Below are 16286 nucleotides of genomic sequence, written 5' to 3' on the forward strand. Positions count from 1 at the left end.
AGGTTTACCCAAATGATTCTCACTGCCTCTTTTCTCACTCCATCTCCTATTCTCCATATATACCAGGGATGGGCAACTTTGATTGGGCTGGGGGCCACAAAAAAATCTGAACTCATCATGAAGGGCCACAGTGGCAGTGGGGGGGAATTGATCTATATACCCTTTTCTCTCTCCCTCATTTTTTTCCCCCTCCATCTTTCTCTTCTCCTTGTCTTTCTCCCTCCTTCATGCCCCTTTTCTTATTGCCTCTCTCTCTATTCTCTCTTTGTTCTCTCCTTTCTTCCGGCTCTTTTCCTATATGCTAACCCCTATTCTCCCCCTCCCTCTCTCTCGTCTCCCAGGGGCAGCGGAGAAGAGTTCTAAGCATGGGGCGGAGGACCGAACCCAGAACATCATCATGGTTTTAAAGGACAGGATGAAGATCAGAGAGAGGAACAAACCAGAAATCTTCGAGCTCATCCAGGAAGTGTTTAGTGTCATCAAGGCGACGCACGGCACGCAGATGAAGCAGATCAAACAGAGCGTGCTCGATGGGACGTCCAAGTGGTCGGCCATGATCAGCATGACTGGTAAAACAAGGACTGGGATTGAGATTGAGATTAGATTTGGTAGGTGTTGGGATTAAATTTAGAATATAAGGGGGTGTTGGTTACTGACTGGCAGTAGGAACAGTGCATCAGTAAACTTGTCTTTGCCAACCAGAGAATAAATTATATTTTACATGTTTGCTTTTGAGTACTTTCTTTAGCATATGCTCTTATGCAAAGTGTTTTTGGTGTGTAAGTAAGGAGACTGAAACAACCAATTAGCTAATACACTCTGTGTGGTGTATGCCCAGAGTCTAATGGTGTGACTGTGTCCGTCTCTCAGTGCAGTGTGCACAGGGCCTTCAGGCCAAGGACAAGACTGGCTCCAGTGATCCCTACGTCACAGTTCAGGTGGGCAAGACCAAGAAGAGGACCAAGACCATCTATGGTAACCTCAACCCTGTCTGGGATGAGAACTTCCACTTGTGAGTACAGCGAGTGTGTGTCTGTCGGTCTGTGCGTGGCTATGTGTGGTTAAGTCTGACTTCATCTCGTAGCGAATGCCACAACTCGTCGGACCGGATCAAGGTACGCGTGTGGGACGAAGACGATGACATCAAGTCCAGGGTGAAGCAAAAGTTCAAACGGGAGTCCGATGACTTCCTGGGTCAGACCATCATCGAGGTCCGCACACTCAGCGGCGAGATGGACGTATGGTACAACCTGGGTGAGTGATGGAGGGGGAGAGAGGGAGTTTTGGGGAAAGAGATGGGTGGGAGAGGAGAGAGAGAGATGGAGGAAATGGACAGATGAAGAAGGAGAGAATGATCAGAAGAGGGCATTAGAAGTCAACCCAATAGGATGTCTTGATGTGAGTGTGTTGGTGTTCTCTGACAGACAAGAGAACAGACAAGTCGGCTGTGTCTGGAGCCATCCGGATGCACATCAGTGTAGAGATCAAAGGAGAGGAGACTGTGGCTCCCTACCATGTCCAGTACACCTGCCTACACGAAGTAAGACCTACCATACCTCAACTTACCTTACCTACCACACACACTCTCTCTATTCCCCCCCCCCACCCCCCCACACACACACACCTCTAACAGCTTTTCCCCGCTGTGTGTGAAGCACCTGTTCCAGTACACTACAGAGGAGCAGAACAGTGGTGTGGTGAAGATACCTGATGCCAAAGGAGACGACGCGTGGAAGGTGTACTTCGAGGAGACTCCTCAGGAGATCGTGGATGAGTTCGCCATGCGTTACGGAGTGGAGTCCATCTACCAGGCTATGACGTCAGTACCATCACCATACAGAACACATACAGAGAGTTTGGAAATTGGTATTAACCAGAGACTTTGCTATACATAAATACATTTATACAATGGGTGGTTCTAATCCTGAATGCTGATTGGTTAAAACCGCATTCCAGCCTGTGTCTATTCCACAAGTTACCACCTGCTAAATCTATGATGTTAAAATGCCTATTTACTCTGTTCCATCTGACTGTGCAATCCACTGTCTCATCAACCCAGCCAGGCAATGTATAAGTTTGATCTCCACTATAAAAACATCTAGACATTATCTCACATTTTTCTTAGACTAACATTTAGTTTTCAACAGCAGAGATTTGTATAAACCTTGCTGTCTGTCTCTCCTGACATTTGCAACATTGAATTTGAATATTTATAAAATCTCCAGCTGTCCCATAGTAATGAACGTATCGTGACAAGACAGACAGGCAGGCAGTGTTTCTCAGACAGTCAAAATCATGAATCACCTGGCATCATTTGTATTGACATATACAGTGCCTTGCGAAAGTATTCGGCCCCCTTGAACTTTGCGACCTTTTGCCACATTTCAGGCTTCAAACATAAAGATATAAAACTGTATTTTTATGTGAAGAATCAACAACAAGTGGGACACAATCATGAAGTGGAACGACATTTATTGGATATTTCAAACTTTTTTAACAAATCAAAAACTGAAAAATTGGGCGTGCAAAATTATTCAGCCCCCTTAAGTTAATACTTTGTAGCGCCACCTTTTGCTGCGATTACAGCTGTAAGTCGCTTGGGGTATGTCTCTATCAGTTTTGCACATCGAGAGACTGACATTTTTTCCCATTCCTCCTTGCAAAACAGCTCGAGCTCAGTGAGGTTGGATGGAGAGCATTTGTGAACAGCAGTTTTCAGTTCTTTCCACAGATTCTCGATTGGATTCAGGTCTGGACTTTGACTTGGCCATTCTAACACCTGGATATGTTTATTTTTGAACCATTCCATTGTAGATTTTGCTTTATGTTTTGGATCATTGTCTTGTTGGAAGACAAATCTCCGTCCCAGTCTCAGGTCTTTTGCAGACTCCATCAGGTTTTCTTCCAGAATGGTCCTGTATTTGGCTCCATCCATCTTCCCATCAATTTTAACCATCTTCCCTGTCCCTGCTGAAGAAAAGCAGGCCCAAACCATGATGCTGCCACCACCATGTTTGACAGTGGGGATGGTGTGTTGCTTTTACGCCAAACATAACGTTTTGCATTGTTGCCAAAAAGTTCAATTTTGGTTTCATCTGACCAGAGCACCTTCTTCCACATGTTTGGTGTGTCTCCCAGGTGGCTTGTGGCAAACTTTAAACGACACTTTTTATGGATATCTTTAAGAAATGGCTTTCTTCTTGCCACTCTTTCATAAAGGCCAGATTTGTGCAATATAAGATTGATTGTTGTCCTATGGACAGAGTCTCCCACCTCAGCTGTAGATCTCTGCAGTTCATCCAGAGTGATCATGGGCCTCTTGGCTGCATCTCTGATCAGTCTTTTCCTTGTATGAGCTGAAAGTTTAGAGGGACGGCCAGGTCTTGGTAGATTTGCAGTGGTCTGATACTCCTTCCATTTCAATATTATCGCTTGCACAGTGCTCCTTGGGATGTTTAAAGCTTGGGAAATATTTTTGTATCCAAATCCGGCTTTAAACTTCTTCACAACAGTATCTCGGACCTGCCTGGTGTGTTCCTTGTTCTTCATGATGCTCTCTGCGCTTTTAACGGACCTCTGAGGCTATCACAGTGCAGGTGCATTTATACGGAGACTTGATTACACACAGGTGGATTGTATTTATCATCATTAGTCATTTAGGTCAACATTGGATCATTCAGAGATCCTCACTGAACTTCTGGAGAGAGTTTGCTGCACTGAAAGTAAAGGGGCTGAATAATTTTGCACGCCCAATTTTTCAGTTTTTGATTCGTTAAAAAAGTTTGAAATATCCAATAAATGTCGTTCCACTTCATGATTGTGTCCCACTTGTTGTTGATTCTTCACAAAAAAATACAGTTTTATATATTTATGTTTGAAGCCTGAAAATGGCAAAAGGTCGCAAAGTTCAAGGGGGCCGAATACTTTCGCAAGGCACTGTATAATGTCAATTGAAAAAAGGTCAAACAAAACGAAGTGCGGCTAGTTTGCAGTCTTTCCAGCTTCAGTTTGAAGTGATTGTGTTAGTTGGCTAGCTCCTCTGAACAACAATGTCCTAAAGAGAGAGTATATTTTCTACACTAGGTGAAATCGTGCAGCATTAGCTATGGATGTATCCAAATAAATGTCACTAGAAAAAAGTTGAAACAAATGCAACTGCAGCTACTTTGCTGTTATTCTGGCGGCACTGTTTGACGTGACATTAGTCGTAGTTGGCTAACTAGCAAGCATGGGATAAGAACGTTGTCAGCCAGTATGGCAATGGAACATTTAGAACGAACGACTGGGTCGCGTCCATAGATACAGAACAAAAAGACTGAACAAATGACCAGCCGGCTTGGGTAGCAACCCTAAATTTGTGTCAGGACTATATCTCGTGGAAGGATGAAATAGTATGAATAAATTAATAAAAATGCTGTTTTTATTGGAAATATGTAAATTATTATTTGAATATGTTGATAACCAGCTGTATAAAAGTGGAACTGACCCTCTACGGCTTTGCATTATTTTCCAGAGAACGCATAGAACCCCCAGTTGATTATCCCTTTCAGACCATTGCTATAATTTAACACATTTGCCGCTAGAAATGTAATCAACATCCACTGAAGTATCTAGCAAGTTTACTAGATAGCTACTGTAGTTGCTTTGGTAACCAAACAAACTTGCTAGTTTAGCTAACCAACCCATCAATCCTAGTTTGCTATTATGAAAATCGAACTAAAATCACATTTTATTGGTCACAGACCAGATGTTAATGTGAGTGTAGCGAAATGTAGAATGCTTCTGTTTATTGTTACAATGTCCGTTGGTTCGTGTGAGTACCTGTGCTGTGTGTTTTGGCTTTCGTACCATTTTGGATTGCACAGATGATTATGGGTCTCGTCCCGTCCCGTGCGTTAACTTCTCTGGGATATGTGGGACGCTAGCGTCGCCAACAGCCAGTGAAATTGCAGGGCGCCAAATTCAAAACAGAAATCTCATAATTAAAATTCCTCAAACATACAAGTATTATACACCATTTTAAAGATAAACTTCTCGTTAATCTAGCCACAGTGTCTTATTTCAAAAAGGCTTTACAGCGAAAGCACACTTGCGATTATGTTAGGATAGCTCCTAGCCACAGAAAAACATACAGCCATTTTCCAACCAAGGAGATGTCACAAAACTCAGAAATAGCATTATAAATATTAACTTACCTTTGATGATCATTATCGGAATGCACTCCCAGGAATCCCAGTTCCACAATAAATGTTTGTTTTGTTCAATAAAGTATAATTTATGTCCAAATACCTCCTTTTTGTTTGCGTGTTTAGTACAGTAATCCAAATGTACAATGCGCGAGCACTTAGTTCAGACGAAAAGTCAAAAAAGTTATATTACAGTTCATAGAAACATGTCAAACGATGTATAGAATCAATCTTTAGGATGTTTTTATCATAAATCTTCAATAATATTCCCACCGGACAATTCCTTTGTCTTTAGAAATGAAAGGGAACGTAGCTCGCTCTCACGGCCGCACGCGTGATTTAGCTCATATGGCATTCTGCCAGACCCCTTTGTCAAACAGCTCTTATTCGCCCCCTTCATAGTAGAAGCCTGAAACAAGGTTCTTAAGACTGTTGACATCTAGTGGAAGCCATAGGAAGTGCAATATGACCCCATAGACACTGTATATTGGATAGGCAAAGACTTGAAAACCTACAAACCTCAGATTTCCAACTTCCTTGTTGGATTCTTTTTCAGGTTTTTGCCTGCCATATGAGTTATGTTATACTCTCAGACATCATTCAAACGGTTTTAGAAACTTCAGAGTGTTTTCTATCTACTAATTATATGCATATTCTAGCTTTTGGGCCTGAGTAGCAGGCAGTTTACTCTGGGCACCATATTCATCCAAGCTACTCATACTGCCCCCCCAGTCCCAAAGAAGTTAATCATTGTCTTATTTATTCAAGGTACTCCTCGTTCTTTTGTTTGGGTTTCAACTCTGTGTTTTGTGTCGTGTTTGTTTGGTCTTTGTCCCTGTGCATTTAAACTGCACGCCGTAATTTGGGTGTAATAAAAAAAAACTATTACGCATTCCTGCGCCTGTCTCCTGACTCATTCATACCAGCATGACACAGCCCAACAGGATGCTCTCGATTGTGCATTTTTAAGTTTGTCAGGGTTTTGGGTGACAAGACAAATTTCTTCAGCCTCCTGAGGTTGAAGAGTTGCTGTTATGCCTTCTTCACCACACTGTCTGTGTGGGTGGACCATTTCAGTTTGTCTGTGATGTGTACGCCGAGGAACTTAACATTCCACCTTCTCCACTGCTGTCCCTTCGATGTGGATAGGGGGGTGCTCCCTCTGCTTTTTCCTGACGTCCACGATCATCTTCTTTGTTTTGTTGACGTTGAATGAGAGGTTGTTTTCCTGACACCACACCCTGAGTGCCCTCACCCTGTAGCTTGTCTTGTCGTTGTTGGTAATCAAGCCCACTACTGTTGTGTCGTCTGCAAACTTGATAATTGAGTTGGAGGCGTGCATGGCCACGCAGTCATGGGTGAACAGGGAGTACAGGAGGGGGCTGAGCATGCACCCTTGTGGGGCCAGCGAAGTAGAGATGTTGTTTCCTACTTTCACCACCTGGGGGCGGCCCGTCAAAGTCCAGGACCCAATTGCACAGGGCGGGGTTGAGACCCGGGGCCTCCAGCTTGACGATGAGCTTGGAGGGTACTAGGGTGTTGAATGTTGAGATGTAGTCAATGAACAGCATTCTTACATAGTTATTCCAGATGGGACAGGGCAGTGTGATGGCGATTGTTTCGTCTGTGGACCTGTTGAGGCGATATGCAAACTGGGGTCTAGGGTGGCCGGTAAGGTGGAGGGGATATGATCCTTGACTTGTCTCTCAAAGCACTTCATGACGACAGAAGTGAGTGCTACTGGGCAGTAGGCATTTAGTTCAGTTGTCTTTGCTTTCTTGGGTACAGGAGCAATGGAGGCCATCTTGAAGCATGTGGGGACAACATACTGTGATAGGGAATGATTGAATATGTCCGTAAACACAGCTAGTCTGAGCATGCTCTGAGGATGCGGCTAGGGATGCTGTCTGGGCCAGCAGCCTTGCGAGGGTTAAAATGTTAAAATGTTTTACTCATGCCGGCCACAGAGGAGAGGAGGGGGGTGCAGTCCTTGTTAGCGGGCCACAATAGTGGCACTGTGTTATCCTCAAAGAGGGCAAAGAAGGTGTTTAGTTTGTCTGGAAGCATGACGTCGGTGTCCGTGACGTGGCTGGTTTTCTTTTTGTAGTCCGTGATTTCCTGTAGACCCTGCCACATACATCTCGTGTCTGAGCCATTGAATTGCGACTCTACTTTGTCCCTGTATCGGCATTTAGATTGTTTGATCGCCTTGCAGAGGGAATAACTACACTTTATATTCAGCCATATTCCCAGACCTCTTTCCATGGTTAAATGCGGTGGTTCGTGCTTTTAGTTTTGCGCGAATGCCGCCATCAAAATGATCTTGAAGTGTGTATTCCGATTGGTCAGACCAGCGTTGAATGGTTCTAGTAACTGGTACATCCATTTTTTTTTATACATTAGTATCAGCAGTTTTACAGGCTCCCAACCAATTGTGCTATTATGTGTTTTTTTCACGTTATTTGTAACTTATTTTGTATATAATGTTTCTGCCACCGTATCTTATGGCCAAAAATAGCCTCTGGATATCAGGACAGTGATCACTCACCTCGGATTAGAGTCTGGGGAGGAGTCTGTGCATATTTGTAAACAGCTGGTGCACGAAATCTAAGGAAGTCTCTAGATTTTGCTCGCCTGAAGTAGAGCATCTTGTGATAAAATGCAGACCGCACTATTTGCCTAGAGAGTTTTCAGCTATACTTTTCGTGGCTGTTTATTTACCACCACAGACAGATGCTGGAACTAAGACCGCACTCAGTCAGCTGTATAAGGAAATAAGCAAACAGGAAACCACTCACCTAGAGGCGGCGCTCCTTAGTGGCCGAAGACTTTAATGCATGGAAACTTTAAACAGTTCTACCTGATTTTTTGTTAAATGTGCAACGTGCATGTGTTAAATGTGCAACCAGAGGGAGAAAAAAATATATCTAAATCACCTGTACTCCACACACAGACTCGTACAAAGCTCTCCCTCGCCCTCCATTTGGTAAATCCGACCACAATTCTATCCTCCTGATTCCTGCTTACAAGCAAAAACTAAAGCAGGAAGCACCAGTGACTCGGTCTGTAAAGAAGTGGTCAGATGAAGCAGATGCTAAACTACAGGACTGCTATCACAGACTGGAACATGTTCCTGGATTCTTCCGATGGCATTGAGGAGTACACCACATCGGTCACTGGCTTTATCAATAAGTACGTCGAGGACGTCGTCCCCACAGTGGCTGTATGTATATACCCCAACCAGAAGCCATACAAGCAACATTCGCACTGAGCTAAAGGGTAGAGCTGCCGCTTTCAAGGTGCGGGACTCTAACCTGGTAGCTTATAAGAAATCCTGCTATGTCCTCCGACGAACCATCAAACAGGCGTCAATACAGGGCTAAGATTGAATCGTACTACACCGGCTCCGACGATCGTCTTATGTGGCTGAGCTTGCAAACTATTACAGACTACAAAGGGAAGCACTGCCGCGAGCTGCCAAGTGACACGAGCCTACCAGATGAGATAAATCACTTCTATGCTCGCTTCGAGGCAAGCAACACTGAGGCATGCATGAGAGCATCGGCTGTTCCGGATGACTGTGTGATCACGCTCTCCGTAGCCGACGTGAGTAAGACCTTTTAACAAGTCAACATTCACAAGGCTGCGAGACCAGACGGATTACCAGGACATGTGCTGACCAACTGGCAGGTGTCTTCACTGACATTTTCAACATGTCCCTGATTGAGTCTGTAATACCAACATGTTTCAAGCAGACCACCATAGTATCTGTGCCCAAGAACACGAAGGCAACCTGCCTAAATGACTACAGACCCATAGCACTCACGACCGTAGCCATGAAGTGCTTTGAAAGGCTGGTAATGGCTCACGTCAACACCATTATCCCAGAAACCCTAGACCCACTCCATTTTGCATACCTCCCAAACAGATCCATAGATGATGCAATCTCTATTGCACTCCGCACTGCCCTTTCCCACCTGGACAAAAGGAACACCTACGTGAGAAGGATATTCATTGACTACAGCTCAGCGTTCAACGCATAGTACCCTCAAAGCTCATCACTAAGCTAAGGATCCTGGGACTAAACACCTCCTTCTACAACTGGATCCTGGACTTCCTGACGGGCCGCCCCAGGTGATGAGGGTAGGTAACAACACATCTGCCATGCTGATACTCAACACTGGAGCCCTTCAGGGGTGCGTGCTCAGTCCCCTCCTGTACTCCCTGTTCACCCATGACTGCATGGCCAGGCACGACTCCAACGCCATCATTAAGTTTGTAGACGACACAACAGTGGTAGGCCTGATCACCGACAACGACGAGACAGCCTATAGGGAGGAGGTCAGAGATCTGGCCGGGTGGTGCCAGAATAACAACCTATCCCTCAACATAACCAAGACTAAGGAGATGATTGTGGACTACAGGAAAAGGAGGACTGAGCACGCCCCCATTCTCATCGACAGGGCTGTAGTGGAGCAGGTTGAGAGCTTCAAGTTCCTTGGTGTCCACGTCACCAACAAACTAGAATGGTCCAAACACACCAAGACAGTCGTGAAGAGGGCACGACAACGCCTATTCCCCCTCAGGAAACTAATAAGATTTGGCATCGGTCCTCAGATCCTCAAATGTTCTACAGCTGCAACATCGAGAGCATCACTGCCTGTTATGGAAACTGCTTGGCCTCCGACCGCAAGGCACTACAGAGGGTAGTGCGTACAGCCCAGTACATCACTGGGGCTAAGCTGCCTGCCATCCAGGACCTCTTCATCAGGCAGTGTCAGAGGAAGGCCCTGAAAATTGTCAAAGACCCCAGCCACCCCAGTCATAGACTGTTCTCTCTACTACCGCATGGCAAGTGGTACCGGAGTGCCAAGGCTAGCACAAAGAGACTTCTCAACCGTTTTTACCCCCAAGCCATAAGACTCCTTAACAGGTAATCAAATGGCAACCTGGACTATTTGCATTGTGTGCCCCCCCCACCACCCCTATTTTACGCTGCTGCTACTCTCTGTTTATCATATATGCATAGTCACTTTAACTATACATTCATGTACATATTACCTCAATTAGCCCAACCAACCAGTGCCCCCGCACATTGGCTAACCGGGCTATCTGCATTGTGTCCCACCACCCGCCAACCCCTCTTTTACGCTACTGATACTCTGTTTATCATATATGCATAGTCACTTTAACCATATCATCATGTACATACTTCCTCAATCAGCCCGACTAACCGATGCCTTTATATAGCCTCGCTACTGTTATTTTTCACAATCTTTTTACTGTTATTTTTATTTCTTTACTTACCTATTGTTCACCTAATATCTTTTAAAAAAAATGTTTTTTAATTGCACTGTTGGTTAGAGCCTGTAAGTAAGCATTTCACTGTAAGGTTGTATTTGGCGCACGTGACAAATACACTTTGATTTGATTAGATCCTGTTTGAGTTTCTGCCTTTAAGATGGTAGGAGCAAGATGGCGTCGTGGTCAGATTTGCCAAAGGGAGGGCGGGGGAGGGCTTTGTATGCATCGTGGAAGTTAGAGTAGCAGTGATCGAGTGTATGCTGATAGAATATGGAAGCCTTGTCCTCAAATTTGCTTTGTTTAAAATCCCCAGCTACAATAAATGCAGTCTCAGGATATATGGTTTCCAGTTTGCATAAAGTTCAGTGAAGTTCCTTGAGCTCCGTTTTGGTGTCTGCTTGAGAGGGAATGTACACAGCTGTGACTATAACTCTCTTTGGATATAAAATTGCCGGCATTTGATTGTAAGGAATTCTAGGTTGGGTGTTCAGAAGGACTTGAGTTCCTGTATGTTGTTATGATTACACCATGAGTCGTTACATCATGAAGCATACACCCCCGCCCTTCCTCTTCCCAGGGAGGTGTTTATCTCTGTCAGGGGAGATGCATGGAGAAGCCCGGTGGCTGATCCGATTCCGACAACATATCCCGAGAGAGCCATGTTTCCGTTAAACAGAGAATGTTACAATCTCTGATGTCTCTCTGGAAGGCAACCCTTGCTTGAATTTTGTCTACCTTGTTGTCAAGAGACTGGACATTGGCGAGTAGTATACTCTGGAGCGGTGGGCGATGTGCACGTCTACGGAGCCTGACCAGGAGGCTGCTCTGTCTGCCCCTTCTGCAGTGCTGTTATTTTGGTTTGGCTTCTGGGATTAGATCCATTGTCCTGGGTGGTGGTCCGAACAGAGCATCCGCTTCGAGAATGTCGTATTCCTGGTCATAATGTTGATAAGTTGACATCGCACTTATATCCAATAGTTCTTCCCGGATGTATGTAATAAGACTTAAGATTTCCTGGGATAACAATGTAAAAAATAATACATTAAAAAAAATAAAAAATACTGCATAGTTTCCTAAGAACTTGAAGCGAGGTGACCATCTCTGTCGGCGCCATCTGGACTTTGCCAATAATGTTTTCAATTCAACTTTTACTTTCAAATGCAGCTCAAACATAGAAAATGTAGTAATGAACTATAGCCATTGAATTCTACCGCGCAAATATATATATATATATGAAAATACTACTGCTCTAGAATGCCGTTCAAACCAATCAGAAAGGAGTTTTCGACAATGCCATTGTATAATTAAGTGATAATGCCCCTCGAAGCCGGTGTTTGCAGGATATTGACTAAGTCTCGGGCCTAACAACACCCGTGTCAATATATCCTCCAAACACCAGCTTCGAGGGGCATTATTACTTAATTATAGCATGGCATTGTTGAATACTCCTTTCTGATTGGTTTGAACGACATTCTAGAGCGTGCATTATTTCCTGAGCTACTTCAGTGGATGTTGAACACATTTCTACCTGCAAATGAACACATTTCTAGCAAAATATGTTCCATAAAACGCCTGGTTGATTATCCCTTAAATAAATATATGTCTCTGGTTTTAACCTTACGTTAAGGAGAGAACAAGTATTATGTACCATCTACCAGTGTGTCAACCCAGACATTCTGTTTTTGACTGTGATAACATGTAACAATACAGAATACAACACACTTGAGACTACTGTGGGCTACAACCTACACTGGACAGACAAACGACAATATGTTTCATACCTAAAAATCCCAGTTAATATGAATATAATTATTAAATTGTGTGTCCACAGCCATTTTGCATGCCTGTCGTCTAAGTACATGTGCCCTGGTGTACCCGCGGTGATGAGCACCCTTCTGGCCAACATCAATGCCTACTATGCTCACACCACCCAGTCCACCAATAACGTCTCGGCATCAGACCGCTTCGCCGCATCCAACTTTGGAGTGAGTTCATTAGTGTGTACTTTTAGGGGCGGTTTCCCAGACACAGATTAAGCCTAGTCTTGGACCTAAAAGCTATTTCAATGGAGATTCTCTTTAGTCCAGGACTACACTTAATCTGTCCTGGAAACCAACCATTATTGTTTTAGGTTTACATTTTATTAAAGCTATTTCATTCAAAATCGTATGAACTGTGTTGATTAATTATGAATGGAAATGCCTTCTTAGAGATGAAATGATATGATAGAGATGACACGTTGAATGTTGAACTGTGCAGGTAAAGTAAAAAGGAAAGTAGTTTCAAAACCGGAACATTGTCCTGAGGGCCCTCAGCCCTAATACAGCCTCCAACCCCCATTTTCAAACAGTTGCTCAACCTACATCCCCCAACTGCCTAATCAGATTCACCAAACTAAGCTAGATCCTGTCCTGGGTTGACATAAGCAAAATATACACACATATACTGTCAGCTGAGATGATGTTACAATTTTGTATCCTTTTTTATCTTGTCCTGTGTGTGTGCCCTGTGTGGGTAGAAGGACAGGTTTGTAAAACTTCTAGACCAGCTCCACAACTCTCTGAGGATTGACCTTTCCATGTACAGGGTAATATCAACTTTCTTTCACTGTTTTCTATTTTTCTTTTTTAAGTGTGTTTAATTGTTTTGAGAGACTTTTAGAAGTGTTTTACTTTGCACAAACACTGGTTTATATTGTTATGTTTGAAAGTCACTGTTTTAGATTAGTCCTCTATTCCATTATAGGCATTTTCTATTTTAGTTTTTTTTCTTTGAATATTTTGTGTTTTGTGTAATTAGATGTTTTCCTTCCAGTTCCATCTGTAAGACACTGTATACAGGCTGTTAGATGACATTTTGTTGCAGTTGACATTATCACATTTCTATTTTACTTTTATTCGACCCAAAGTTGAAGGGCATGATGGAGGAGATAGTATAATTTTATAGTAGTCTATTCTATCAATATAAACATTACTTTCTAAGTTAGATAGGCCTTCAACAAGCCATGTTTATTCTACCAGTCTTGTGATATCTGATCCTGTTTTTCAAGAACATATCTCTGTTCGTTACAGTGTTTGTGTGTTTCTACACTGTTTTCAAGTATATGTTTGTGTTTGTAGAATAACTTCCCGGCTAGTAGCCCTGAGAGGCTGCAGGACCTCAAGTCCACTGTAGACCTGCTGACCAGCATCACCTTCTTCAGAATGAAGGTGAACAAAACTCTTCATCTTCTTCTTCATCTCTGTTTCCTCAAGTCCTAGAGCTGGCCTTTGCCGGCCAACATTTTATTTCAGGAAAGAAGCAATATATTATGTGGATTCATAAATAGACTTACTTGCTAAGCTAGCTCTTGAGTAGCCACTGAAGACCACCCTGGTCTCCTGAGCTTACATTCTGTTTCACTACACGGATTCAGTGAAACAAAACCAGATTGCAGTGGTCAGGAGGGTTTGATCAGGCTAGCGCTTGAGGGTTAGGCAACATTTAGCACCAGTTAAGGTGTATGAGCCATATACAGTGCATTTTTCTACATTTTGTTTCGTTATAGCCTTAGTCTAAAATGTATTAAATAAATAAAAAATCCTCATAAATCTACACAATACCCCATAATGACAAAGCAAAAATAGGTTTTTAGAAAATGTTGCAAATATAAAGTATAAAAAATAAAAAAACAAATTCCTAATTTACAGAAGTATTCAGACCTTTTGCTATGAGACTTGAAATTGAGCTCAGGTGCATCCTGTTTCCATTGATCATCCTTGAGATGATTCTACAACTTGATTGGAGTCCACCTGTGGTAAATTCAATTGATTGGACATGATTTGGAAAGGCACACACCTATCTATATAAGGTCCCACAGTTGACAGTGCATGTCAGAGCAAAAACCAAGCCATGAGGTCGAAGGAATCGTCCTTAGAGCTCGGAGAGAGGTGGAGGTGACCAAGAACCCGATGGTCACTCTGACAGAGCTCTAGAGTTCCTCTGTGGAGATGGAAGAACCTTCCAGAAGGACAACCATCACTGCAGCACTCTACCAATCAGGCCTTTTATGTTAGAGTGAACAGATGGAAGCCACTCCTCAGTAAAAGGCACATGACAGCCTGCTTGGAGTTTTTCAAAAGGCACCTAAAAGACTCTTAGAACATGAGAAACACGATTCTCTGGTCTGACAAAGCAAAGTTTGAACTCTTTGGCCAGAATGCCAGAAGTGTCACATTTGGAGGAAACCATTGCCTGGCCAATACCATCCCTACGGTGAAGCATTATGGTGGTAGTATCATGCTGTGGGGATGTTTTTCTGTGGCAGGGACTGGGAGACTAGTCAGGATCGAGGGAAAGATGAACGGAGCAAAGTACAGAGAGATCCTTGACGAGAACTTGCTCCAGAGCGCTCAGGACCAACATTTTCTAAAACCTCAGACTGGGGTGACGGTTCACCTTCCAACAGGACAACGACCCTAAGCACACAGCCAAGACAATGCAGGAGTGCCTTCGGGACAAGTCTCAATGTCCTTGACTATCCCAGACAGAGCCTGGACTTGAACCCGATCTAACGTCTGGATATACCTGAAAATAGCTGTGCAGCGACGCTCTCCATCCAACCTGACAGAGCTTGAGAGGATCTACAGAGAAGAGCTCCAAATACAGGTGTGCCAAGCTTGTCGCGTCATACCCAAGAAGACTCGGGGCTGTAATCGCTGCCAAGGCTGCTTCAACAAAGTACTGAGTAAAGGGTCTGAATGCTTGTGTAAAAGTGATATTTCAAATTTGCCAACTTTTCTAAAAACCTGTTTTTGCTTTGTCATTATGGGATATTGTGTGTAGATTGATGAGGGAAAAAACAATTTCATCAATTTTAGAATAAGCCTGTAATGTAACAAAATGTGGAAAAAGTCTAGGGGTCTGAATACTTTCCGATTGCACTGCATGCTAATGCTAAGCTAACTGACCTTTGAACTTACTGTGTGATCAGGTCCAGGAGCTGCAGAGCCCCCCCAGGGCCAGTCAGGTGGTGAAGGACTGTGTCAAAGCCTGTCTCAACTCCACATACGAATACATCTTCAACAACTGCCACGAACTCTATGGCAGAGAGTACCAGACAGACCCTGTAAGTGTGGTTGAGTATGTGTGTGCATGCATTTCTGTGTGTGTGTTTGACCCTCTCTCTCTCTCCAGGCTAAGGCTGACATTCCAGAAGAGCAGGGTCCCAGCATCAAGAACTTGGATTTCTGGTCCAAACTCATCACCCTCATCGTCTCCATCATAGAAGAGGACAAGAACTCCTACACACCCTGTCTCAACCAGTGAGTGTGTCTCTCTCTCTATCTCTCTCCCTCCCTCTCCCCCTCTCTGAACACTGTTCTTCTGCCCCCTGTAGGTTTCCTCAGGAACTGAACGTGGGCATCATCAGTGCTGAGGTCATGTGGAACATGTTTGCTCAAGACATGAGATATGCCATGGAGGGTATGTGTGTGTGTTTGCGAGTTTTGCATATGTGTGTTGTATCAATCAATAAGTCCCTAAACTAATGCTACCAACCTGTCTCTGGTTCCCAGAGCATGAGAAGAACCGCCTATGTAAGAGTGCTGATTACATGAACCTGCACTTCAAGGTTAAGTGGCTCTACAATGAATACTGTAAAGAGCTGCCCACCTTCCAGAAACGTGTACCTGAGTATCCAGCGTGAGTGTCCTTTATCTCATCTAATTCAGCTCTCTCTTTTTTTTAACGGAAAGTCCATAAAAATATCTATATTTTGGGGGCTTGTTATCACATAATGAGATGATTTTGTGGACC

General features: G+C 43.6%; 1 protein-coding gene across 1 annotated transcript in view; it reads left to right on the top strand.

Annotated features, from left to right (window-relative positions):
- The window catches only part of LOC139377413 (protein unc-13 homolog A-like), an 88720-nt gene that overhangs the window by 60519 nt on the left and 11915 nt on the right, over positions 1-16286 (top strand). The window contains exons 17-28 of the mRNA XM_071120440.1: positions 342-569; positions 871-1012; positions 1085-1254; positions 1425-1540; positions 1656-1819; positions 12322-12475; positions 13009-13077; positions 13610-13699; positions 15463-15597; positions 15666-15793; positions 15868-15953; positions 16046-16172. Of these exons, the coding sequence (XP_070976541.1) occupies positions 342-569; positions 871-1012; positions 1085-1254; positions 1425-1540; positions 1656-1819; positions 12322-12475; positions 13009-13077; positions 13610-13699; positions 15463-15597; positions 15666-15793; positions 15868-15953; positions 16046-16172 (1609 nt within the window). The remainder of the gene's footprint in view (positions 1-341; positions 570-870; positions 1013-1084; positions 1255-1424; positions 1541-1655; positions 1820-12321; positions 12476-13008; positions 13078-13609; positions 13700-15462; positions 15598-15665; positions 15794-15867; positions 15954-16045; positions 16173-16286) is intronic.

The sequence above is a fragment of the Oncorhynchus clarkii genome, chromosome 20 (assembly GCF_045791955.1).
Source record: "Oncorhynchus clarkii lewisi isolate Uvic-CL-2024 chromosome 20, UVic_Ocla_1.0, whole genome shotgun sequence".
NCBI lineage: Eukaryota > Metazoa > Chordata > Actinopteri > Salmoniformes > Salmonidae > Oncorhynchus > Oncorhynchus clarkii.